Source organism: Puntigrus tetrazona, chromosome 14, assembly GCF_018831695.1.
Source record: "Puntigrus tetrazona isolate hp1 chromosome 14, ASM1883169v1, whole genome shotgun sequence".
NCBI lineage: Eukaryota > Metazoa > Chordata > Actinopteri > Cypriniformes > Cyprinidae > Puntigrus > Puntigrus tetrazona.
The window spans coordinates 10,373,118-10,398,471 of record NC_056712.1 but is presented as its reverse complement, the minus strand read 5'-3'; the positions used below and the strand labels follow the sequence as shown (position 1 = coordinate 10,398,471).

General features: G+C 37.1%; 3 protein-coding genes across 5 annotated transcripts; all 3 read right to left on the bottom strand.

The window, feature by feature from the left end:
* Window positions 1–281: 281 nt before the first annotated feature.
* Window positions 282–11,708, bottom strand: nxf1a (nuclear RNA export factor 1a). 2 transcript variants are annotated; one of them, XM_043256728.1, is made up of 22 exons: window positions 11,587–11,708; window positions 10,691–10,747; window positions 10,261–10,441; window positions 10,037–10,160; window positions 8,806–8,889; window positions 8,174–8,278; window positions 8,001–8,081; window positions 7,827–7,896; window positions 7,591–7,679; window positions 6,333–6,440; window positions 6,060–6,169; window positions 3,583–3,619; window positions 3,189–3,257; window positions 3,046–3,101; window positions 2,838–2,942; window positions 2,378–2,430; window positions 2,171–2,286; window positions 2,040–2,082; window positions 1,874–1,946; window positions 1,452–1,631; window positions 990–1,050; window positions 282–601 (listed from the first exon to the last, which is right to left on the bottom strand). In XM_043256728.1, exons 1-22 carry the CDS (start codon window positions 11,651–11,653, stop codon window positions 563–565), a joined length of 1,908 nt encoding a protein of 635 aa, XP_043112663.1. In that variant the 5' UTR covers window positions 11,654–11,708; the 3' UTR covers window positions 282–562. The 2 variants fall into 2 exon arrangements, with proteins under 2 accessions (XP_043112663.1, XP_043112664.1); XM_043256729.1 differs by having other exon boundaries at window positions 282–426.
* Window positions 11,709–12,302: 594 nt separating this feature from the next.
* On the bottom strand, window positions 12,303–17,792 carry si:ch73-22a13.3 (inositol-trisphosphate 3-kinase B). The gene is made up of 8 exons (XM_043256427.1): window positions 17,288–17,792; window positions 16,103–16,985; window positions 15,533–15,617; window positions 15,164–15,377; window positions 14,229–14,433; window positions 13,605–13,706; window positions 13,186–13,257; window positions 12,303–12,952 (listed from the first exon to the last, which is right to left on the bottom strand). The coding sequence occupies exons 1-8, from the start codon at window positions 17,305–17,307 to the stop codon at window positions 12,734–12,736; spliced, it is 1,800 nt and encodes a 599-aa protein (XP_043112362.1). The 5' UTR covers window positions 17,308–17,792; the 3' UTR covers window positions 12,303–12,733.
* A 305-nt stretch (window positions 17,793–18,097) lies between these two features.
* On the bottom strand, window positions 18,098–22,719 carry bscl2l (BSCL2 lipid droplet biogenesis associated, seipin, like). Of its 2 annotated transcripts, none has more exons than XM_043256428.1 (9): window positions 22,580–22,719; window positions 21,685–22,349; window positions 21,147–21,231; window positions 20,427–20,570; window positions 19,907–20,041; window positions 19,659–19,756; window positions 19,360–19,489; window positions 18,937–19,018; window positions 18,098–18,525 (listed from the first exon to the last, which is right to left on the bottom strand). In XM_043256428.1, exons 2-9 carry the CDS (start codon window positions 21,942–21,944, stop codon window positions 18,281–18,283), a joined length of 1,179 nt encoding a protein of 392 aa, XP_043112363.1. In that variant the 5' UTR covers window positions 21,945–22,349; window positions 22,580–22,719; the 3' UTR covers window positions 18,098–18,280. The 2 variants fall into 2 exon arrangements, with proteins under 2 accessions (XP_043112363.1, XP_043112364.1); XM_043256429.1 differs by having other exon boundaries at window positions 21,147–21,228.
* Between the last annotated feature and the right edge of the window lie 2,635 nt (window positions 22,720–25,354).

Below are 25,354 nucleotides of genomic sequence, written 5' to 3'. Positions count from 1 at the left end.
ATATATATATATATATATATATATATATATATATATATATATGAGAGAGAGCCTAGTCTCACTTAACAAAGATTCGATTAAGTTCCATATACTTAGAACAAATATTATTAATAATGTTTTGATTAGTAGTTTTATACAAAAGCAAATCTAGTCACATGTGCTTTTATCTGGGAAAGTCCAGATATTTCTCCAGTCATGATTTTAGTGTTTCAATTGGCAACAACCAGAATTATTATTGTTATAATATAGCAACAACTTGGTAAGGTATTGATTAATTGATCTTGCTGAGTAAACAAACTTTATTGCTGTGAAAACATCACATTTAACAACATAAACAAAAGCTCAGCAAAGACATCACAATTAAAACAGAAAAAGTGCTTTTAAAACGAATGCAGGAACAGTGCTGTAATTTTATCAAGCATAAACCTTTAAAAAAACAAAAAACAACTAAAACACTATAATTAATATAAAACAAGTTTGTTTCTCATTTTAGTTTAACACAATTACATGCCTGCTAAACAACAAATAAAACTATGTACATAAGAATTTCTGAATGTTGTTTTCATTTTATGAAAGCAGCTTCTGGGATCTTTAATTGAGCCTAAAAATCAAAATATTATAATGAATAATGTGTTAAATTTCAAATCCCAAGGCCTTAAAATAGATGCAATTTGATTTCAAAAGCACATGCTAAACCTCACATCTGAACGCTAATCGACATAAATTAAGAGCAATTATTTACAACTCATTCACACATCACCTGATCTGAGGAGATTCAGGTAAATTATTCAGTTTATCCAGTCAAAGACTAGCAGCAAGTTTTGAGATGGTTAGTGAGATTTTAACATTTAAACTAGCGAGACTTTCAAGGTTAATGCCAATATCTTTTAATGTAAGATTTCTTTTTTTATCAGCAGCAAACTTAACTGCAGAAATGAGGGCATACTGAACAAACTGCATTTCCATCAACTGGCCGAGCAGATTCATACCTTGAGTTCTGTGAAAATCTGAGCAGCTCTGTGAAAATCCCACGCATTGTCCTGCAGACACCTGACAGCAATACACAAGCCTTAACAGGGTTGGAATAATATTGACTAGGGGAGGGCGATATGACCGAAAACTTACATCAAAGCAAGGACAACTTTACATTAAAATGAACAACATATAGCCATCTTTACTGGAAATTAAATTATTTTCTCTTCTAAATAGTGCCTATTTTAAAATTGAAAGCTACTGTTTTCACGATTCTCATGTGTAAATAATATCTTGCTAATACTACAGTGTATCTTAGTCATACAATGCATGCAATAAACAGAATGCAAATAGCTAAATAGCAGATTCTGTATTAAACCTAGTATCGCCCAGCCCTAGTACTTCCCACATCATTCATAGAAACAAACTTCAATAACTAAATTATGCGATAAGGGCACGTTTTTTTTCTCTCTGCTCACTTTTGAGACCATTCCAGCTTCATTTCAGACATCTGGGAGAAAGCGGAGAGCATTTCCTGCTGAGATGCGGTGAGGGTGGTCGGCACTGGGCTATTCGAGAGGGCTGGCGCCGCAAATGCGCAGCGTATCTCCTCGCTGGTGGCGCTCCTCACAAAGAGCTCATCGTTCACAATGCACAGACTGCAAACAATAATACCAATAAACATGCACTTTATGTTAATAAGAGTTCATTTGACCAAATGACTAAGGATGACTTAAATATCAGCTGAAAGGTCAGACATGCACAAATTCTGGGACATTCAGTGTGTGTGTGAGGGAAAGCCTGCAAATTAAAATCATTGTATTAAGCAATAAAATGCAGCCTAAGAGAGCAGAGAGTGTTTCATTGTTCATGTTTGTAATTTGCTACTGGCTTTTCCTACCCAGAATTCCGAGCTGGAACTGTGATGAAGACTCTGGAGAAAGCTTTAACGCCGTCTCTCAATTTGTCATCAGCTAAAGTAATAAAACAAATATTGAGTTGAAAACAGAGCTATTTGATCAACTGTTATCCTGACACGTATAACTGCATTCAAACAAAAGACTCACCTTCTCTAAACACTCCGCTCACTGTGAATGCTAATAGAGTGCTCTATGGAGAAGACAGGAAAGCAACAAAATGTCAAAAAAATGCTCAATCAAGAGCTTCAGTGATATGTTAAAATCACTGAGGAACTCACCGAGTATGTGTTGACATCAACGTTGACTGAGTTCATGTCATGCTGGGTGTTTGGGAGCTCGCTGAGGAAGGCGACTACAGTCAGCCGGGAACGTTTTAGCAGGTGAAACCGAGCAGCTGTAAAGAAGATGACTGTACATGACACATGCTGATCTTTGCCTTTTTTTTTTACTTTATTCTTTGCTCGTTTCTCATGTGTGAAACATACAGGGATCTTTGATGTTCTTGATGTTGCGGCTGTGTTCACGGTAGTTTTTTAACCTGCATTAGAAAAATTGCACATTTACAAACAATAAAAATATTTTTAGAAATAATTAAAAATTTTTTTTTTTTTTAAAAATCTGCATCACATTAATGTTAAAAATGATAGTTTAAATATATAATAATGTTATGTAACATAAAAAAATAAATAAAGCAGTCCCACTTTGTATAAGGTGGCCTTAACAACTATGTACTTACATTTAAATTAATCATTCAGTACAGTGCACATTTTGTGTACATGTTTTTAAATTGTACTTATATAAAAAAACCTAATTACATCTATAGCTAATTGCTGTAATTACATTTATAATTACACCCCTCCTTTACACCTTAACCCACCCTATATATGTATATAAAATGGTTTATTAAAAACAACAGAGTGCCATCAGAGATGAGTGGTGTTTTACCTGGAGAGATGGTTTATAGATGGCAGACTGAGAGAGAAACAGGCATCATCGTGATATGCCTCCAGCAGCAGCTGTCGGTCCCCAGAGTCATAAACACAGTAATAACTGCCACAAAACAAACACAAACACACATTACTGCTGACAAATGCATGCTTTACAGAATACTAAAAACGATCCAACGGGAAAACAATTGCACACACGCACTTACTGTTGCAGAAAACGCTGAATGAGACTCTGGATTTCATTCGATACAAAGTGGCTGCCCTGAATTAGTTACACAAGACACTTCCAGTCAAAAACTTCACATGAACGCTTCTCGGCTCAATATAACAGTGCAGACTCTTAGATTACCTTGCAAGGAGGGATGTTTGTGCGCGTTTCCACGTCAAAGCAGATTGGAGGTGGAAGCACATGACCGTCCTAAAGAAATAACACACACATCTGATTCTCTCCTGCAAATGCTAGAGATCACATTTCGATGATTATGAATACAAAAACAGTTTCTCTAAAATAACATGCACTGCTTAATTATGCACACAACTACACGTAAAATCTCTGTATTACAGTTGGAAAAGTGTACAATGACATTTAAGCAACGTGTTCTTTGGCAGCCGGCCTGAAATCAGGATTCCTGTCCTCGAACGATCAATGATTGCCTGACTTTATTTCTGACAAATACTAATAACTGTACCGTACGTTGAGTCCCGTTGGTTCAGAACCGTACTGACAAATAAAAAACCCTTACCAATCTGAGAAGCCTGGGAAATCTCTCTCGAACAGCACTGTCACAAGACAAGAAAAAAAGATTAAAACACCTGATCATTCCAGCATCGACTCTGCACTCCCAAGCCATTTCTCCTGATTTTTATTTGTGTATCGTGTATGCAATCACAACAAATGATTTCTAAAATATGTCAAAATAATCTGAAACAATATTGTAACCGGTTCCCCACAGAATAAATCGTTTTAGCCCTATTTGAAACACTCTCTCTGGGTGATTGGTTCAGTTTTTTAGATTTCAAACCCTGCTGTCCCTCACCAACACCTCAGCATGTGCAAAACTTTCACAGGAAATAATATTCTTTCACCTAGAAATGGCTTACGGTAACATTCTCTGAATCTTAAACTTTGTGAATGAACGCCATGCAAGTTCAGTGAAAAACAAAATGTGTTGGATGCTGTATTGATGTTTTATTATACATTTATGAATGCAGACTAGTGTATTTAAAGAACAGTGGTGAACGCACACTCAAAAGGTTATCAAAAAAGCAGGGTTATTCAGTTGGTGACCAAAAAAAAAGCATTAATCTGTACATTGTACGTGTAAGCTGAATGTATCCCTGAAAACTGAAATATGCTTTAAGAATAATGCAATGTTTACTACGATACACCGTTTATAAATAGTGTGCGACATCAAGCGAGAAGCACACACATCTGTTAGAAGTTATGATTTACTCTATAATTAAACTATATTCAAATGAAGATGAAACCGCCTTACGTGATTGATGAAGAAAACATTATGTTATGAATCAACACTCCCCGAATCACCACCCTTACAAACATCTACTGGGAAGGTGCTAAAATACCACATGTGGTGCATTCAACTGAATACTAGATTATTAATATAGTAATGTATTACATTTAATAGATAGGGGAGCAAGGGAATATAGTTCATTTTTGTTCTAAAGCTATGGCAGTCTGTGTGCAATATATATATATATATACTATCCTGACTGCGTATTATATATATATATATATATATATATATATATATATATATATATATATATATAAATAAACACGCAGTCAGGATAGTTTAACTGTAAAATTAGATGTTTTGTTGTTAATATCGGTTCATTTTACTACATTAGGTTTTTTAGTTGATTTCTCGTAGGCATCCCTAACCCCTTGGCTGACTGCAAATGTCCAGTCTGATAATCTGGCCCCCAAGCGAAGTTAACTGAATAGCCCTAAAATAGTCTTGGTATTAATGCCCTGATAACCATCAAAAAGTATCTTCTAGCAAAATGAATCCCAACTTAAACATAGCCACGGAAATATAGTTCTTTATGAGAGAAACAGTAATACAATGAAACCGATCCCAGCAGCTCCAAAACAGAGTCCTCTTTATGCCAGTACTGACTTGCCACATAGACAAGCAGTCTCATTTTATTTTTTTATATTAGTAGGATGAATTTATTCCTGCTTTCAGGAGCATTTCCCAACTCACTCTCTAGCATGAAAATTTGTCCCCAAGCCACTTTTATACAACAAGGAGCTTTGGAACAGCCATCTTGTTTCTTCATTGTCATCACTGCAGGCTTTTTTGTTGTAGACAGAGAGTGGGATCTTATCAGTCACTGGCTATCCAGAAACAGAAGTCTGATTGGAGAAGGAATACAGGGACGGGGGAAAAGACATGAGCAGACAACATTTACTACATTTTGGAGCAAAAATGAGGGCCGATTTCCCTTGAAATGCCACCGTACTATTTATTGTTATGGATAAGGAACAAAAAAAGTCATGTTTTTATTTAAACTTGAAAAACACCTACATATTATATTTATTTATTCAGTTCCATGTTATGAAGGCTGGGATCAACTTCATGCATAACCGATGTTGCTTTATGTAAGAAGAAAAAAAAAGAGAAATGGTTTTGTTAAAGCCCCAGGATCAACACAGGATGCAGCTGCTGCTGTGATTTGGAGACAAGGAAGAAAGACAATCCAACTGAAATGAAAGAAATTCTGGACATGTCAGTCCGTCACACATTTGCACATGTGAATGCACTTATAACAACTGAACAGAGTGCCATTTAAAAGATACATACGCCGTAATTTATTCAGACAACTTGCAATTAGTTCAGAACCACAGTAACTAAATAATGATGGATACTCTAAAGCAGATGAAATAAACCACAAGCAAAGAATTATGGATGGTTGTTCATGTGTTAACAGCTGCAGTGCCAGAGTGTTGATGATTCTTTTTGATGCAAGTCCAGATATATTAACTACTGCAAGACTGTGTGGGCCAGAATGGGACTATATTCTCAGCATTTCTAACTGACCCCTGGCTACTTTGTACCTTCTAACTATAGTGAATTACTAGTTACTTTACCGACAAATATTAGATAATGTCTATTATAACGTTATTATTTTAAGTATTCTTCCAGCTAATGCTACCAGCTTTGACCTTTACCCTTGCTGTGTCACTGGCACTGACCTGATGTATGTGGTCTGATCTCTGAAGTCGTCACACAGAGGGTTCCTGTCCAACCAGAGCTCCACCAGCCTGAACCGCTTCACTTTATCCAGCTCTTGCTCCGACTTCAGCTGCAGAACGAAAAGACAATATGGCAAAGCAACAGATACTGAAAGTAAATTCTGTGGAGCTCGCGGTTGAGTAAATAGAAACCGAAGAATAAAACGGGCTATTGCTGTGAGATGATAGCGATAACAGACGATATGAGGAAGAATGACTCTGAATGACTCTCACCTCATTATGAGACAGGTTCAGGGACTGCAGGTTAGGGGCTTTGTTCACAAGTGTGGCAATGTCAGTCAGCTTACACAGCTTGTTGTTACTCAGATTCAAACACAACAACTAAGAAACATCAAAGAAATGTTACTTAAAAATCTTTATAATTTAAAAATGTCAACATGACATTTTTTTGAAGAAAGTATTTTAATGTCAAAGAGCTTTAACTGACCAAAATGTCTGAATCCCTACCTAATACTAAGTTACTGTATGGCTTCAGAATAGTAAAATGAATTATCTTTACATGTCACTTTTGCTTTCATTTATAGAAGAAAAGGCTGTCAATAATCTCTTTTTGACATTCCACAGAGAAGACAATGATCTGAAACAACATGACGCTTAGTAAATCATTTTAGAATTTTCAGAATTTTAGAAATTACATTTTTGCTCATGAATCATGAGCCAAATGTAACTATTTAATAGGGCTGGGCAATATATTCTCAGATATATTAATGTGCATCTTAGTAAAGTCGCTTCTTTGATTAAACCTGTTTTTAAAAGGAGCGCGGAATTAGTTAATAAAGATGAATAAAGTGTTTCCTGGAATCAGTGTCTACCCACAGCTGTTTACCCTAGAAATAAAACCGCATAGTTTAATGTTTCCACTGACTGGATGTTTTCATTTCCTATTTTTGTCCAGATATTGTGGCTGAACTTTACTAGATTTGATGAAGTTGCTATGTTTATTCTTCATCGCTGCCAGACAAAGGAAACCGTTCATGAAGCACTAAACACCTGGCCTTTGACACACTTCTCAAGTGATCATAGTAAACCTTCATGGATTTTAAAGCTACTCTGTCAAGCATTATTTAGCTGAATGCCAATATAAATGCTAAAAAAAGCAAAAATGAAAGGCCTAATATTACCAAGTTAAAATATAATTATTAAAAAAACACCCATTCCTTTATGTACAGATTCTTTTACAAAACGTTTTTCCAATCTTTATGATTTCAATCTTTAGATTGATCTTTAAGGCAGTTTCTCTGGTGATTATGGAATAATAAGACTTCTCCACCTTCAACATTTTTGTTAAAAGCAGAAATGCAATCAAATGCGCATAATTTGTCAGAAAGTCTGCATACTTGAGTAAAACATACTATTTTTGGAAGCAGCACCCAACATTAGTTATAAACTACTACTGCAGTTCATTCAACCAAGGTTAAAATCATTATTACTCACATTTAGGTTAATGTGCAACAAACCCTTTCAGTTTTACCTCTGGGATATTCTCCTGTATGATTCTGATCACAGCTTGCATGCAGTTTTCTTGATTTAAGATCACCTCGATATTATGGGAAACCAGGTCTGATGGAAGGGAGTCAAATATTTAAAAAACATCATTTTGAAAAAGTTCTCAAATACATTTTTTTGAAAAACAGGTAACTGTAGTTGACTTGACTTTGGTACTTTGTGCAGCATCGTGTTTTGGTTTTACAAACAGTGTAGTTTTACCTGGATCAGTGCGGATGCTGTTGAGGTCGAGAGACTTCTGAGAATCGTCAAAGCGTTTGGACATGCAATGCTTCACCAAAAAAATGATCAAAAACAACAACAACAGTTAAATGCAACAGCTGCCACCTGTAGACCACAAGTGTTACTGAAGCAAGACGCAGCTGTTGATCAAACCTTCAAATGCTCCAGATCTTGTGGCTTCAGCTCACTTTGGAAGAAAGCGGGAGTGGAACAACTGTTCATAAACACGGCCACCTGGAGAACAAGAAACATGTCAGCAGTTTCAAGACAGAACACAGGAATTAGAACGAGTTGAATGCTTTACAATAGATGAGACAGCGCTGTACCCGGTTCCCTTCGCTGTCTGTGACTCTGCGTGTGAGTTTGCACAAAGCGCTGGCAGCAGCAGCATCCTCCAGATAGAAATTAACTTTATGTCCCTCTGTGGAGTACTGGACAAAAACAGAAAGACACACAGCCAGAGACAGATGTGAGACATTAGCTGAAAATAATGTGTGGCTTATTTGGTTAACTAATTCACTTACAAGTTAGTTAAAAGGTAAAACTCATGTCTCTGTCATGATTTATTTATATATCACCCCAAAATAAAGAGTAAAGAATAAATAACGCTTTTTATTTTGAAAAAAAAAATTATTTCCTGTGTTAAATATGCTTTACAATAGCAGAAAATAATATTCAGCCTAAAAAAACAAACTTTTTTTCTGCAACAAAACTGTATATGCCCTGTGAGTTTCTTGACAGTTCATGAGATTATGCTTAAAAAACAAAACAATAAAAACCCCACAAATAAATAATAAAATATAAATAATAATAATTATATAAAATAATAAAAACAGACATGACCACACACCGATTCAAGTATTATAAAAATATTAACCACAAACCCAAAAAGCAAAACTGACATAAAACAGCTCTGTAGATGTCTTGTGGACCAACCAATATCACTGCGATCACTTACATGTAAAGGAATAAATGCAATGGGGCAGAGATTCTGTAATGAGGTTAGAAGCCATTTCTTATCATACTTTTTTCCCTGTGGGATCTGTGAAATGAAAAAAATATGAGATGCAGTAAACCAGTGGTTCCCAAGCAAGGATAACATTTCTTCACAATATTGTTATTAATATTATTATTAATAATGTTATAATTAGATGTTTATTTGATGTTTCGATGATTATTACATGTTACGTTGTAATCATGCAAGCAACATTTTTGGTTCGTGGCTGAACTCAGTTATTTAAACATTAAACTTTTTAAATGGGGGGTCCTTTAAAAAAAAATCTATGCTAAAATAGGGGACCCCTGGCAAAAAAGGTTGGGAACCACTGCAGTAAACAACAAAGAGTTATCAGGACATCGAGTCTAGCTTTTTCTAGTTTAATATCTTCTTGCGTATTAATCAGTCTGCACCCAATAATACAGTTCACAGTGTTGGAGTTGTGTCTTGACATTATGCACATTTGACCCTTCAGTTTCAGCTTCTATCTGTTATAGCACTTCTTGTTCTAGGTCATGACATGACCTCCATATAATATCTTGGACTGGTGTAGGCGCCAGAGAAGCTGAAGGAGTGAAGATTCTGACGCACAAAAAGATATGTAGCTAGTGATAACTTATACGACGAACGTGTTTGAAACCCTTGTTTGCCATTTGCTTTTACTTATCTCGTCCTGTCCTTTCCTCTATAAATAAAGCAACTTGTGATCTGAGCTTCGGAGGCAAAAGAGAGAAACCTGCTTTTTCTCCTGCTAGCAACCGACAGCGCAGTCCTTGCAACCAAAAATCCAAAGAACTTGTCTTGTGTTTTATTTCGCTTGAGTTGATCCTTCCTGGTAAAGAGCCGTTTGAGTGAAATAGTCCCAACAAAGATATTTTGAAGAATGTTAGTAACCAAACTATTGACGGTAGAGATTAAATTTCATGCTGTAGAACCTAAAACAGCTAAATAAAGCATCACAATAATACACACAACTCCAGTCCAACAAGCAAAACGTCTTTAAGCAAAAAAGCTGAGTGTTTATAAGAAACAAACACATCAATAAGGTGCTTTAACTATAAACTGAACAAAATATTACTAGAAGACTCCATCTCTATATTGCTCTCTCCTCTGTAAGTCATCTCATCTAAATCAGGAGAGGAACATGCTCAGATAAAGATAAAGGTTTTAACAGGAATAGTTTAAGTCTTACTGTGATTTTAAACCAATTTTTTCCTCCTCTCTGTGCATCTTCTGCTCTGAATCTGTGTGTGTTTCCCACTCCAATCTTGCCCATCCACCCCTCTCCTCTCCGACTGGTACGTCCATATGGAATACTGCAGGAAAAACATTACACGGACTGAGAATTACGCAAAACATTCCTTACATAGATAAAACCGTTATTTATGAAGCCGAATCATTCGCAACAGCACTTACAATCTGTGTTGTGACTTCCCATACTGACTAGCCATCACAGACACATCAACACTGCCGTCTTGAAGCCTGCTGCGGGGAACCGGCCCGAGCGGCTCTGGGGCTCTGGCGACTGAATCACTGTGTAGACGAGCCTTGATGGACCCCCAACCTCGACGCACGCCCAACCAGCTGCCGCCATGATCTGAAACGCAAACATATAACACAGATATCAGGCGTGTGCCACTCTACATCTGATAAGATCAGTCCAGTGCTTGTCATCCCAAAACAATCTCCCGAAGAACTATTGCAGAAAGCAAACAAATCGCGAGGAAGGGAACAGTATAGCCATATCTCTGCATACACAAACAAAAATGTAATCGTTTTAAATTAAACGTAAAAGGTACATGCGCACATTCAGTCGAGGTGTGATAACAGCAAGGTCCAGTTTTACCTGTGTATGAGCTTTCAGTGCTCCACACCTCTCTCATTACAGCAGAGCCACTCGGGTCTGAGGGAAGGGGAGGAAAAAATTTAGGTATCACAGCTTGTTGTTGTTCATGGGCTGTACCAGAGGGTCCACCTTAACAGCTATAGAAACACTGAGATCTTATTTCATTACGTAGAATAATGTAGAAATGTAATTTCTAACGTTACTTTACTACAGAGGGTTCAAATACGTATTAAAACTCTGTAAACAGTAATTTTTTGGTAGCAGAATCGTACCTTTGCCGAATTTTAATTTAGCCGCCTTCTTAGATAATCGTGGAATCATTTTTCCTGAATTCTCTCATTTTCTACATGCTTCATAGCTGCACCTTAGACTATATTACATTTCATTTGTGCACGAAATTGTACACATATTGCTGCCAGCTCCGTAGCGTTGCTATTGTTCCTCTTTTGTAAGTCGCTTGATAATTGCATTTTTTAAAATTACACATTTTTCTCATCTTTGGTGCAGTGTAGTGTAAAACATCACAGCTAGCGTTAACTGGCCCAGAAACATGCTCCTGCAACTTTGAAATGTGTTCCAACATTTCTATCGGCAAGTTCATCCCGTTTGAAATGTTTTTGTTTTACTCAATTCATGCATTTTCAGTTTTTGCATTGAACAGTAATGGGGTAAACATCATCACAGCACTTTTTGCACCGAACAATGTTGACGTGCTAGAGGTTTATTAGTAATACACAAAAACAACGCAATGATAAAATGTAAATACGAGCAGCTGATCACAATCAAATCTGCCAGCCTTGATCAATATCACGCCGTGCAACCTTGTTCAGCAACGTTACTGTTTCGAAAGACGCTAAACCACGTTTATACTCGGATATAACTCGTAACTTCGGTACCTGAAGAGCTCTCGCAAACCCGTGTTATCACAGACAGGTTGGGGTACCATTCCCGGTATCGAGTCATCTTGCACGACTCAGCGATTTCAGATGATTGCGCGCGACTTCGTCCACGTGCTCCTACTGACGTTGAAAGCATGAGCGCGCACAAGTAACAGGCAGGAGTAAATAAAGTCTTGCACTAATGCATGAATGCACAGGCGTACCAGAGTTAGTTGCATTATACACACTTTCTATAAATTTGACATTTTAAAATATATCAGGTGTATCATTTATTCGGCTGTGTCGTTAAACCGACCGTGTTAAGCACTGATGTTTGAAAAGTTGTCTTTTTTCATTTAAAGAAAATGTGATTGTATTGTGGCCAATTGCCATTTTTGCTAGCGTTTTGAATGTTTTAGCAGGTTGTAATGCAGTTGCTAGTGTGCTGTAGGTTAGTCGAAAAAGCCTACTTTTAAGCGCTCTGGTCAATAGATATGGATTGGTGTGCAAAGCAAATCTGTAGCACTCCGCTAAGTGAAAATTAGTGTAATTGCATAGAAAATTAATAACTCATCCTCCATCAAGGAGCTAGACGCTTTTATGCACGCCTGTAGCATCAACTGTACCAAAAATTATTACATAGTTGCAATTTATTGGTACACCGTCCCTTTGGATGATCGTTAGCTGGTTATCTAACAGAAAGAAGACACAAATAATACTTTAAACGTCAAACATTTAATAGACAAACTTTTATATGTTAAAAAAGGTAACAAATACCACAAGAACATTTAAAGATCAACAGCAACACAAGTGCTTAGTTAATACTGTTAAGTGTAAAGCTTTATAGACCTTTAAAGAAGTATAATGCCCAAAAGACTGGATGGTTGTGTATTGATAGATCCAACATGAACATCATCTGTATATGTGAGTATAGACAGTTTCATCGGGCGCACGCACCTGGCCCGAGGTTAACGTCTGGTTTGTGTGCGCTAATAAGTTGGTCTCAGATCACTGTGCTTTTTTAATAAATCCGTCTGATTTACGCAGCAAACATTCTATTAGGATGTCTACCGGAAGTTACGCTAGTGCCACAAAAGCATGCATGCGCAGTAGCGTTTGTTGTTGTCTGTGAAACAGTCTATACAGGCTATATATGAGGTCACTCTCAGCTTTGCTCCTCTGCTTGCTTGATGGCTTCTCCCAGCAATGTGATGAGCGAGGTCAGACCAATGAGGTAGCCATCCTCCCTGTTTCCCTCCACCCATGGAATATCGTGCCTCAGGTGGACGTCCTCTGGGGTTGGAACGGTCTTTCCAAAATCGATCATCCATATGTTTGCTTTGCTGCTGCAGTCATGGACGAAAAGTAGAGAGCTGCCTATGATCTGTGAGAAGTTGAGTTGATGTTAATTCAGAGGAAACATTGCCAGCAACATTCTGAGATTAAAACAGCTGTACTACAGCTTTATGTTTGAGGTAAATGTGCATCATTTATATTGTAGAACAACAGGCTGTCAAGAGAAATTCTACGGCTCATACTGGCAGTTCTTTTCTGATATTTATTTAAGTTGTCAAACTGAACAATATAGTATATAGATGCAAACTGTTTAGCACTAACCTCATGTCTGTTGAAAAAGATTGACTCCTTGAGTGCTTCATTCAGTGCCTGTAATCTGGATTCGTAGGCCTCCTGAGACACACAAAATTAGAAATGGAGGATATATTGATGTATTTGACATTAACTGCAATTCCAATTATATTGTCAAGCAGGCAAACGTTGTTCAGAATAATAGCCATATGAGCATACTAAAATATACTGCTCAAAGTCAACATGAATTCACGTTCACAACCCAGTTTACTTCGACAATGTGACACGTTTCAGATATGCCAACATGGGAATATGTGGGTTTAATTGTATATGTTAGGAACTCATTAAATGGCCAGATGTTTTATTTTTTGGAAAAAGAGAAAGGAAAAGTTCATTCTGAATGTTGATTCAAATAATTAGACTAAAATAGTTAGTAAACTTGCACTCACTAGAATGTGAACCTGCCCCCTGGTGAAGTTTAACAGTGTTTCTGTCACTTGAGCTTCTGTGCGTGTCTTGTAAAATTCACGTAATACTTTACCATTTCCCATCTGGAAAAAAAATAAAAGATCAAGTTAAAAATGATATAGTTGTAATGATATAATTTAAATGGAAAACAACAGCAGAGTCCACAGCACACAAATAGTGATAATAGCATAGCATAGAGGAGCAAAGTAATTTTGATGGATGACAGAAAGCATTGACATCTATTTAGTATCCATCCTGCTTTAAAGAGCTTGAACATTTAGAGTGGTGGACAACAGAACTGATAACACTATCTCACGACCACTTTATGCATATTTTACGAGGTCGCTAATTCATACAAACTTCATACGATTTGTCTGGACCCTATTGATGGGCAGGTTTGGGGGCGGGGTGAAGTGTAGGTCATTCGTACAAATTCATACTAATTGTGCAACTTGTAAAATACATCCGATTTAGCAGAAGTCGTATGCATTTGTATGAGTGAGGTCGTATTAGTCACTTCAAGAAATATTCATGTACTTACATTGTAATATGGTTATCATTATGGTTATTATTGTGACCAGGCCTTCAGCCTCATGTTTTCTTACCACTATGCCTTCTATGCGGAATCCCAGTGAGGAGGTGGAACTGCTGTCATCCCTCCATTGCAGGTAACGCAGCTTCGTTACACCTTTCTGTGTATGTTCTTCTGCAGTAGGAGCTGCCGGATCTACTTTCACCATCTTTTGATACATATCAGAGCGTACACTGGCGTTGCCTCTGGCCTTTATGATCTCCTCCTCTTGGTATGTCCTGTAAGTAATAGCACAGGTTCATATAGTACTGCATTATTGTTCAAATATTGTGCGATTATAAGATCAATGAAGCATAGAGTAGCAAACTAAAATGGTTTTGGAGATGATCAGAACTAGAAATGCAATGAAATTAATTTTTACAGAAACACCTCAGGAGAGGATTCATTTAGATAAAAAAAAAAACAAACGCCTAATTAATTTAGATTAATTTGTGTAAATAAACAACAGAACTCAGTATGCTGTGTTCTCAGATAATAAATTAAACCTCTTAGTGTCCACACTGATGAAATTGACCCCTCACATGTAGAAAAAATTATCATTGGAGAAGTACTAATTGAAAAGTAAGAATTTTGACCAAAGCCAAAAATTGCCAAAATTCTAATTGTTTTTCACTTAAAACCTTTGTGTAACACTTTGACTTGCAGGCAAATGCATCATGACAAACATGCCCACAAAATGTATTATTTGTAAGTACTGTCTCTCATTTGAGGTACTCAACTCAACAATGTGGCTTATTAAAACGAATATAGTCTGAATATATTAAAAGGATAATTTAAATTCTTTAATTATTCTCCCTCATCTTAACTTGTGTTCTTTAAGATGAACAAAGGTCTTATGGGTTTGGAACAAGATAAGTGTGTGTATTAATGACAGAATGTTTGAGTGAACTATCCCTTTAAGTATAAAATTTATCAGGGTTTGAAGTTGGCTGTTGGGTTAATTCCTACCGGACACCCATTTTGCAGTCCATGATGACAGGATTTTTTAGCCCGCTAAGCAGATCCTCTAGTCGGATGTATTGCTCTCCATCCTGACTGATGTGCCCGAAATAATGAGGCACGAACTGACAGAGCGCATCAGACATGAGGGCCTGTAAACAGATGGCCTCCACCTCACAAAACCTCTTCAACACCTCGCCACCCTCACTCAGCCTCACGTTACCTAGGCAGAATGTACAAAACTCATTTTTTGTCTTCTAAATACTTGTCATGGACATGCCAGATACAAAAGAAATATGCAAACCTATTTTACTTTTATAACCTGTAATGTATTTTGATAGAAAGTGAAGGTATGACCAGGGTCAAAATCCTGAGTACCTTGGTGTCCTGCTAGCTGGATCCAGGAGCTTTGTGTACGTTTGGACCACTGCATCATGGTCAGAAACGTTCTCCAGGATCGACACTGGGAAAGAAATAGGAGCCATTTAGTGGCAGTAATCTAACAGTACCTTAAAAACTATTTTTTGGGGTTAATTTTTCAATGTTGTTCATAAAATAGCATGATTTACAGTTATACTCTTTTGTGTAATATACCAATATACTGATATACCCCATAATGGACAAGTAGTGAGCAATGTCTATGGGTCTCTTGTCCATTATGGGGTATATTGCATGTTTATCATGTTTATCAAATATGACTGTAACATGCTACTCTAACTCTATCTCGGTCTACAGTACTATGCAAATATCTTATTCAAATACACAGTGTTATGGGTAGACTTTCAGAATTATGCAAATTGTCTGATACATGTCAGTGCACCAAAAAAATACATAACGTTTCTGTTAGTCCAGGGGTCAGACTGAACCTCACACCAGTTCACTGAGAGATTTTGCAGAATCTAGATATAATGTTTTGTGCTTTCATAACCTTCTCAAAATCCGACCTACCTTCTTCATGGTCTTTCTCCTGGCAGCAGTGTCCTCATTTTCACTGAAAACCTCATCGCTCTCTGCTGAGGAGTTGTTGAAGGAAGAAGAGGATGAAGCTGAGGAGTGAAATAGAACCCGAGAGAGAACAGGGTGTGGAACTAATTCTTCCTCATCTTTCTCCATACTTTCCTCCACATCATGTTCTCCATCCCGTGACGACCCAAGCGTTTTTGTGTTTCTCTGTCTTGAACCCCAGCTCTTCTTCCTGTGCCGTTGTTTGTTGCCGAAATCTCCCTCGTTACTCTCATCGATACTCTCCAAACTTGCTCCCAGCCTTTCCCGCATCCCTTCCTTCAGTCTTTCCCTCAGTTCGATCTTGCTTCTCCACAGACTTTTCCTAGTTGCTGCATTCAATGTCACTTTTGAACCATCTTCAACAAGATTTTCACCTACCGTAACCCTCTCTTTCACTTTCTTCTCTTCTACGTCTTTGTCCTTGGTCGTTTCTCCTGCAGGTATTGGTAGGGGATCCACGCAAACATTCTCCGGAGGTTCTGGTTTCATATCCTCTGCTTTCTCATATGCATTTGTCTGCATTTCTGCTGGATCTTCTAGCTTGGATGAAAGTACGGCATGAGCAGATGCCAGTTTAGGTCTGGCTCTGAAGCCAGTTTTCTTGATATGATTACTTTGATTGATGGAGGATGGAGAGAAATCAAAAATCCTTTCTTCTATGGCATCTCTCATGCTCTCCCCATCACTTCCATTGCTCTTCTTTTCTGATAATGTGCTCATTCTTTCTGGAGGTGAATCCAAGTCTTTCATGAAGATGCTTGGTGTGAAATTTTCACCAGAAATGGAAGAAACTCTTGTTTTGTTATTTTGAGCTCTAGAAGAGAATCTGAAGGGATAAAAAATCATTTTGTGATAAATCATACCTAAATAAGACAGATAAACAGACATGACATTGTAACAACGTAATACAATTCTCAATATCTTAAAAATATTTAAAGAGGCACATAATGTAGGGAATTTACTGGACATATACAAAGCCTTGGTCTAAAAATGTTACAGTCACAGGTTTCCTATAGAAAAAGATAAAAATAAGCATTATCTTGTCCAGGAAATAGCCCACATATGCTAAATGGCACAAAGTTCAAAACAATTACATGTAGGGGGGAAAAAGCACACACTCCCACGTACCCAAGTTGCCAGTCTTTCATCACTCCTGTGTTAAACTGAATCTACCAGCAGTTGAGCGCCAAAGACTCAACACCAGTTTAAAGTCTCGCTGTCAACGTTTTCCAGCAGTGCTTTGCATAATGTGACATCATGGTTTTCCACATATCTGACAATGAGCTCTTTCGAGGTTGGACCGACGGCTGGTGTCTTTAGTGTCTACTGGCTCTCACAAACGCGTCATATACAGAAAGTTTGTTCAGCTGTAATGAATTTATTTTATCAGCATGCAAATTTCCCAGGAATTGAACCTAGTGACATATTACAGTGTATTACTATTTACTGTAAACTACACATTTAGATTAAAACAAAAATTACTTCTTTCGGTGGATATACACCTTAGCACAAATTGTCATTTAATTTTAAGTGTCATTACATTTTTCCTTTTACAGTTTTATTTATTCCATTTATTTTTTCAAATAATTTTTTTAGCCCATTAAAATTATGATTACAAAAGTCCACAAATAAATTTCAATAAAGTAATATCTTTTAGTTCCTTCTTACAACACAAGTGAATATTTCTCTATTCGTCCCTGCATTTTTAAAAGTGGAATACATGTAAATGAATGCAAATTAATAATGTTATTTTCCAGACATAAACCACAAACAAATAACATTCTCCCCCTTTGGCTATTTATTGGCAGTCTCACTGTTTTCAGTGTTGTGGAAGACAGTAATAATACAAACAAAACAGGATATGTCTATAAAGGTCAGTTTTGGATAAACAGGTTATGTCAACATCTGGTAGACAATAAATGTGTACTATACTGAATATTTGTGGTTGTCTTGATTTTTTTTTATTTTTTATTTTTTACAATAATGATATAAGTGAGTGGGACTAGCATGAAGTCCACATTTTTAAAACAAGGACATTGTTACCAAATCTGTGAAGTCCAATGTGTGGCTTTTGCTTTCCATAACCTTTACCCTCATTTAGCAGATGGCTTCATTCACTCTCTAGCAGCTTGAACAAACACCAACACGGTAGTAAGTTTTATCTGTGGTATCTGTTAACTCTTGAGATGACTGAAACGTCTCCTCTGACAAACGCCTGTGCCTCAAAATCATTTCTCCAAGCCCAGATTCACGGGTGTATTCATCTTCAGGGAGTTCTCTGGAGTCATCCTCACTCTCCTCTGCCTCCACATCTGGAATGGATTCTTCCACCTCCACTGAACTGCACTCTATGGCTTCAAAACTTTCTATAACAATGGGGGGAATCCAACAAATGTGTTGTAGTGATCAATCAAAATGCCAACAAGATGAGTAAAATGAGTAAAGGGGTAGTTAAACCAATTTTTTTCTCCACTTTGTTTGTGAAACACAAAAAAGATGTTTTCAGAAATGTTTCCATTTATTTGTAAAGTGAAGTCAGTGGGGTCAGAATATATACTCTTGTTTTTTACAGAAGAAACAAAATCATACAGGCATTTTTTCTTGATTCTAATGTGCACTGATCATTTTTACTACTAATTATAATCAAAAAAATGTACATTTCTGTATATTACTTTCAGTATAATGTCAATTTCCAAAATTAATTTTCAGATTTCCTCTTTCATTACTACATGGGTTGCAATTGGTTTGAAAATTTCAGTGAATAATCCAGATTTTACCTGGTGGCTTTCCTTCATCCTGCGATTCAGACTGATCATTCGGGTCGTCTGGTTCATTATTTTCCATCTGTTGCATGACAGCCTGAAGCAAGGAAGTTTGTTAAGACAGGCATTCGGAGAAGAAACACAAAGCCACTATTTCAAGGCTAGAATGGCCGTAACATACTGTATACAAGTATGTGAAATCAAGTATGCAAGCTTTTGTAAGAAAGAAAGTCAGAATTGTGACACAATTATCTTAATTGTTTTTTATCCTGGGACGAAAACAAGCTTCCATGCATTGAGTACTAAGGTTTGAAATGCCTCATTAATGATTCAAGGCATTACATATTTACAAGCATTCACATCTGCATTTGCATACATTTGTAAAGTATGCCCTTGGATGGTGTCTTATATATTGAACATTCAATGCTCAATTTTCACCTTTTCACGAGTCCTGCGGATGCCCAGATTAAACTGCAGGAAGCTGAGAATGATGATCAAACTGAGGAAAGTAAAGTTACTCATCACCCCGATCAGCGCTGATATTAGGGGGAAGTGATACAGCAGGTACCTGTGCAGATCAGAGAGGTTCGTAAAGACCTCATCAACTGTTTGACGAATGTTGCCCCGATTATCTCTAACACAGAGCATGTTATTTAAAAATGTAAGGAACCCAATGTAAAGCCAAATGTAAAAAGTTAAGCAACCCATCAAAAAGACAGGAATACACAAACACAAACCTGATGCCAGTAAAGTGAGCAAAAATGTAGAGGTGAGCTCTGTAGATCTGAATATGCTGGGAATGGATCTCAATGATGGCTCTAACAGAGGGTTTGTACTGAACACAGGAAAGAGAGAGACTAATATACTAAATGAGCTCCAAAATTCACTTCTCAAATACTGTAGATAAGGCTGATAAAGGTGGTTGTTCTAGGTAGTTTTGTAGAGTATCTATGTGTTTGCTAGGGCGTTCAGAAGCATCGCTCACAGAATCATCTTTGAATTCAGAGTACAGCTCCACCATGACTGACTGCTTCTGCTCAGACGCTCCTGTTAACAGTATGGGGGAGAAGACCAATGTGCCCATAGCTTGAAGAAGAGAGGAGCGATAATGGAGCATTGCCTGAGACACAGAGTAAGAGAGAGAATGGGAGACATTGTGATAAGATACAATAAATGCATTATGAAACCAAAATGTTCAGAAAGATAACAAGACCCTCCCTGATGAACCTACATTTTGCAACAGTTTCACGTGAAAATGAAAATACTGTTATGGAAAAACACTACAAAATGACTATGTGCTGTATTCGAAGTCTCTTGAGACATTTGACATGAGTACAGGTGAGAAAATGCTTATCAGAATGATATTTTTGGGTGAAGTATTCCTTTTAAGCATTAGGCGAATACTGAATATTTTACATCTTATCAAGAAGCAAACATTTGATGTACAATTTGAAATTTAAATGCTTTTTTTAACTGTGTACCTGTCTCCTCGTTTGCATACTTACAGAACGTGCCGATATGTCAACAATCTGACCAGCTTTAGAATAGGTAGTCATTTTCACTAGGAACATTCCCAGCTCCTGATTGGTTGGAGACTCGGGCATTTCCAGCTGTAGCGTGATCTGATAGGGCTGGGCGTATGTCATTACCTGTAGTAGGCACGAAAGAGAACACAGTTACAGTCCCTAGTAAAAAAGTCATATATTAATTTCATACTAAGTATTGTTAAAATCTACTAGCATATTTACTGACATTTCACTTGCACAATGCACTTTTCTAATATTAAGCATAAAATGTGTTTTAATGTCAATATTCATGAGGACTGTATTATTTTTGAATTCCACTAGGGATAATATACAAATAAAACATTTCTTAAAAATATGTCCACTGTGCATATTGTTATGTCAACCCTTTTTTCTTATTAACACACCACCCCACCCCCAGCCCTAATGTGTTTGACCTGCCAAAAGGTAATTTTTGCAAATAAAAAAAAATAAATGGATAGATGCAAAATCAATATGTATTTATTACAAACATAAATGAACCAAAATAAATATGTCATTGTGACAACATATTTTTAACAATGTAGCATTCTAGTGAAAGACGTCTTGCATACTATACACGGCATTACATACTAAACTAAACCAATAAAAGACAATCAAAAAATGACATAAAGTTTGGTTAAAACTAAGAAACTGTGCAAACATGAAATTAAGGATGATTACCTGATGTTGTCCATTTTTCAGTAAAGAGACATTCGCCACAGGGAAAGAACACATAGAATGATGAGGAGACGCACAATCAGTCCTGCTGATCAGAAACACATTTGACATGGACAAGCAGATGACAAACATCACGAACTTACAACCTCGGATGTATTTTGTACTTAGTTATCCATAATTTATTTAAAAAATAAAATATAAATCAAATATGTGAATGAAACATGATGTAATCGACATATCAAATATGATCTATCAAGCTTTTTTTATTTGTTCAATCATTGTTATGTTGCATATTATAAGTTTGTGTTTACATAATGTACGTATGGGTACTATGAAGCCTCTGAATAAAACTGAGGCATTGTTTATCCTCCTCGAATATGAGCTCCATATTATGCTACACCACTTTATATGATCCATAAAGGTCTTGTGTTTATAAATAAACACTCAACAAAAAGCTTGATTACTGATAAACAAGATGAAAACTTGATTAAGAAAACGATTGAACATAGGGTATTCTGCTGGGTACCGGTAAACACCTCACCTGTAGAAGAAGTAGACAGGTGTGATGAAACTGGCTGTGGGCATGAAGGAATAATAAAAACTGCCATAGAGGAATAAAGCCACCCAGAACACCAACAGAATCACACAGATCAGAATAGCTATTTCCAGAAGCTTCTGTCTGACCCGCACCAGCAGCACCGACATTGTTTCCAGGATCTGGACCGCCAGCCCGTTGATCTGAGGTCCTACATCTTGAACCCCAGAATCCTCTGAATCGAACTCCTCCATAGTGGGCTGCATGTTCACCGAGATTTATTTCTTCCAAACGGTCCAGTGTTGCCGCCCTGCTATCTCAGAAAAGTCCTTTGCAACTTCCTCTTCTCTTTCGATTTCAGCTCTTGTCGGCGCCTTCGGTTTATATACAAATAACCCAGACTTGCCTCATTCCTCATGAAAACCATGTATCTGTTTTTGAGTTCCTCTGAGATCTCGAAGCCCTTCCTCTGCCCTTGAAGCTCTGATATTTGACTTCATCTAAAGTGTTCTGAATCAATGAACAAGCCCTTTTTAATGAATGTTCCCGCAGTAATGGACTGTGACATTGTCAGTTCCAGGAAAAAAACGGACAGTCCGAAGAACAGCTGGATCCCAATGGGACGACGCTGGGACTCATGACCGGCATGTGAGGCAGCAAGACAAGGAATGCTGTTAGGAAATACAAACGGTATGAAATATCCAAGGCAAATTCTTCTATCTTCAGTCTGAATGACCTTAAACACAATTAGTATCAGCTATTAAACCAAGCAGAAGCTTTAGCATTTTGTGAGAATCACATGCATGTAACTGGTTTGAAAGGCCGGATGTGCAATAACCGTTTCAAGGTACATGCAACTTCAAAAGGTCAATGTCAAGGTTTCAAAAAAAGCTCAACTTACAGACAATTAGCTGTTTGAGGATACACGTGCACCCTGTTATTATGAACACATCGCACATAACTGCTCCTACATGAATGTAACAAGCTTTGCACGAAGTTAACAGGAGATTTTGTTTACAGCCCTCTTGTGTGTTTAGTATTGCGCTGCCATTAAAGGTTTTTGTAATGTGAATCTTTTCCCACTAGATGGCAATAAACACCCTTTCAGTAGCATTTGTGAGCAGACTCAAACTGTGTTACAGTAAAGCGTGCTCATTAGGAGATTAACGTGAAAGATTTTATTGTAAATTGTTATTTAAATGAGCGTTTATTTTGATATTAGCAACTAAAATTAGTTGCCATCATCAAAGTTATTCATGCTGCTTTTGAAGGAAGGACTCAAGCTGTATTACCGAGGCCTAAAATAGGCTCTTTTGACTTGGGAACAGTAAATAACTACCTAGCAACAAAGCAAGACACCTTAGCGACTGCAATGCAATGTCATAGCAACCTCTCACAACATTCTAGAATTGTGGCAACGAGTTTTGCATGGCAAAGAGCTCTTACATTTCCTTTAGAAAAAAACCCAAGTATTTTAAATAATCATAAGTAACATGAACACGGTAACAAAGGTCTAAATGCATCCCTTTATTTTTTTTCCCCCATAAAGCATGTGTTTTTCTCTAAAATGAGCGGCACTTGAAAAGGTGCCGCGTTTGGATTGATTTTTCACATGCCAGAGAAAGAGCGAGAGATGATAGGAATTTTGTGGATGATTTCAAATGACCTGCCAAGAGAGACTGCTGGCCTACATACATATTTAAAAAAGGATCTTGCAGGTGAATCAAATTGTTTCACCAAGTGGAATAGTGCTTTTGTTCTGATGGAATGATAAAGGGAGATAAAGTGAAAATTTAGACCATGACTCCTTGAAACTTAAATGGAGATGGGATTAAATTTGTAAAAATGGATGTAGCTGAACTGGACTGCAGATGAGAGTTCTTCTTCTTCCCCTCCTCCTCCCCTCATGCTAGTATGACTCATTTGCAAATCGTACTCTCTGCTAAAGCTATGTAAAGCTATAGTACGCTGCACTGTGGCTGTCAACACTGCAGAAATATATTGTTCGTTTACTTTGCTCTGTCGCTAACATTGCATCCTTCTTCCTTGATTTTGGTCAGTCACAGCATCATACATTTTTAATGTGCAATTCGAATTACACCACAACAGAAGATGCCGGAAAAATTGTTCAGGCTGCTCTTTAGTGTGTAAAGTAAGGTCACTTGTATTTGTACAAAAAAGCTTTAAAAAGGGCAAAGCTGGTTGAATGACTTCCTCAAAGGGATAGTTGGCCCAAAAATGAACATTCATTGAAAATGTAGTCATGTTTCTGAACAGATTTTGCTTGCAACACATCACTGGATTCTCTGCAGTGAATCTGTGCCTCCAGAATGAGAGACGAACAGCCGATAGAAGAAGAATAATTACAAATAATCCACACCACTAACATCTTAACGTCTTGTGAAGTGAAAAGCTGTGTGTATATACAAAAGAAATCTGTCATTATGGCATTTTAATGTTAAATTGTTGTTTCCGGACAAAATAATCCATAATAAAGCTTCCTCCATGGGAAAGTCCCCTTGTTTTCCTCTTACATCAAAAACCACCGACATATTTGTTTACAATTGTTTTGGCTTATAATAACTGGATAATATATGGAATATGATATCTGTGCAATTTTCTTTCCTGATTCAGATGAGGATTTTTTTTAACTGGAGAATGCAGACAGAGATATGATATTTATGTGGAGTCATGTAAATTACATGTAGATGTTTTTATTGGCTAATTGCACTCTCATTCTGACGGCACCCATCCACTGCTGAGTGATTTAAAGCTAAATTTCTTCAATCTTTAAATGAAGAAACAACAACTACATCTTAGATGTTCTGATGGTAATTAAGTTTACATTTTTGGGTGAGGCATTGCTTTAATGTGTTGATTAAAAACCACAGACAATACAGGCACGTCAGATATAGGTACCACGAATAATTCCGCTTCAGGTCATGTCGAAACAATTCCTATCTGTCAACACTGTCATAATACAAACATCAGCACAGTGGGGAAAAAAGGTTTTGGGGGTCAGTGAAGATCTCAAATGCCAAAGTAAAAGTAAAATGTCAAAAACCTTCCCACAGACTCAAAATTACCAGAATCTCACCACATATTTCTGATCCAAAACGTCTCTTAGTATCACATAAAACAGACTCTCAAAAGAAGAAAAACACATTGTTCCAAAATGCAGTGGACTAGGCACCATTTCAAGGGATCATAAGCAAAGTATTAATGCAATGTCTATTAGAGTGCACTGTTACCTTAGTAACATGCTAAAACTCTGCTGCCTTAAAAAGTAGCTGTCTATAAGCCTTAGCAAGGCAGCTCGCTAGGTTTTGGAACAGAGCCACAGTTCTGTTCAGGTGAACTGAAGGGTGTTCTCTGCACATGTGGATCTGACCTTTTGATTGACAGGTGTCTGCACCGTTATCAGTCTTAGCTAACTCTTTTGGCCCAAAGCGTACCTCCTGTTTGATCTCACCCTTGATGCACTCAGATGTTAAAAATAGGCGTCTCTCTCCATTCATTTGAAAGTCATTAAAACAGATCAGATGTGTTGTGCTTCTTTTGACCTGTAGAGATCACTGTTACAAAACTGTTTTTCACTGTTGAAAAACACAGGTCGTGACAAACGCAATGTCTTTTTTGTCGTCTTTCTTCAAGAAAAGTAATTAAACAGTAATAA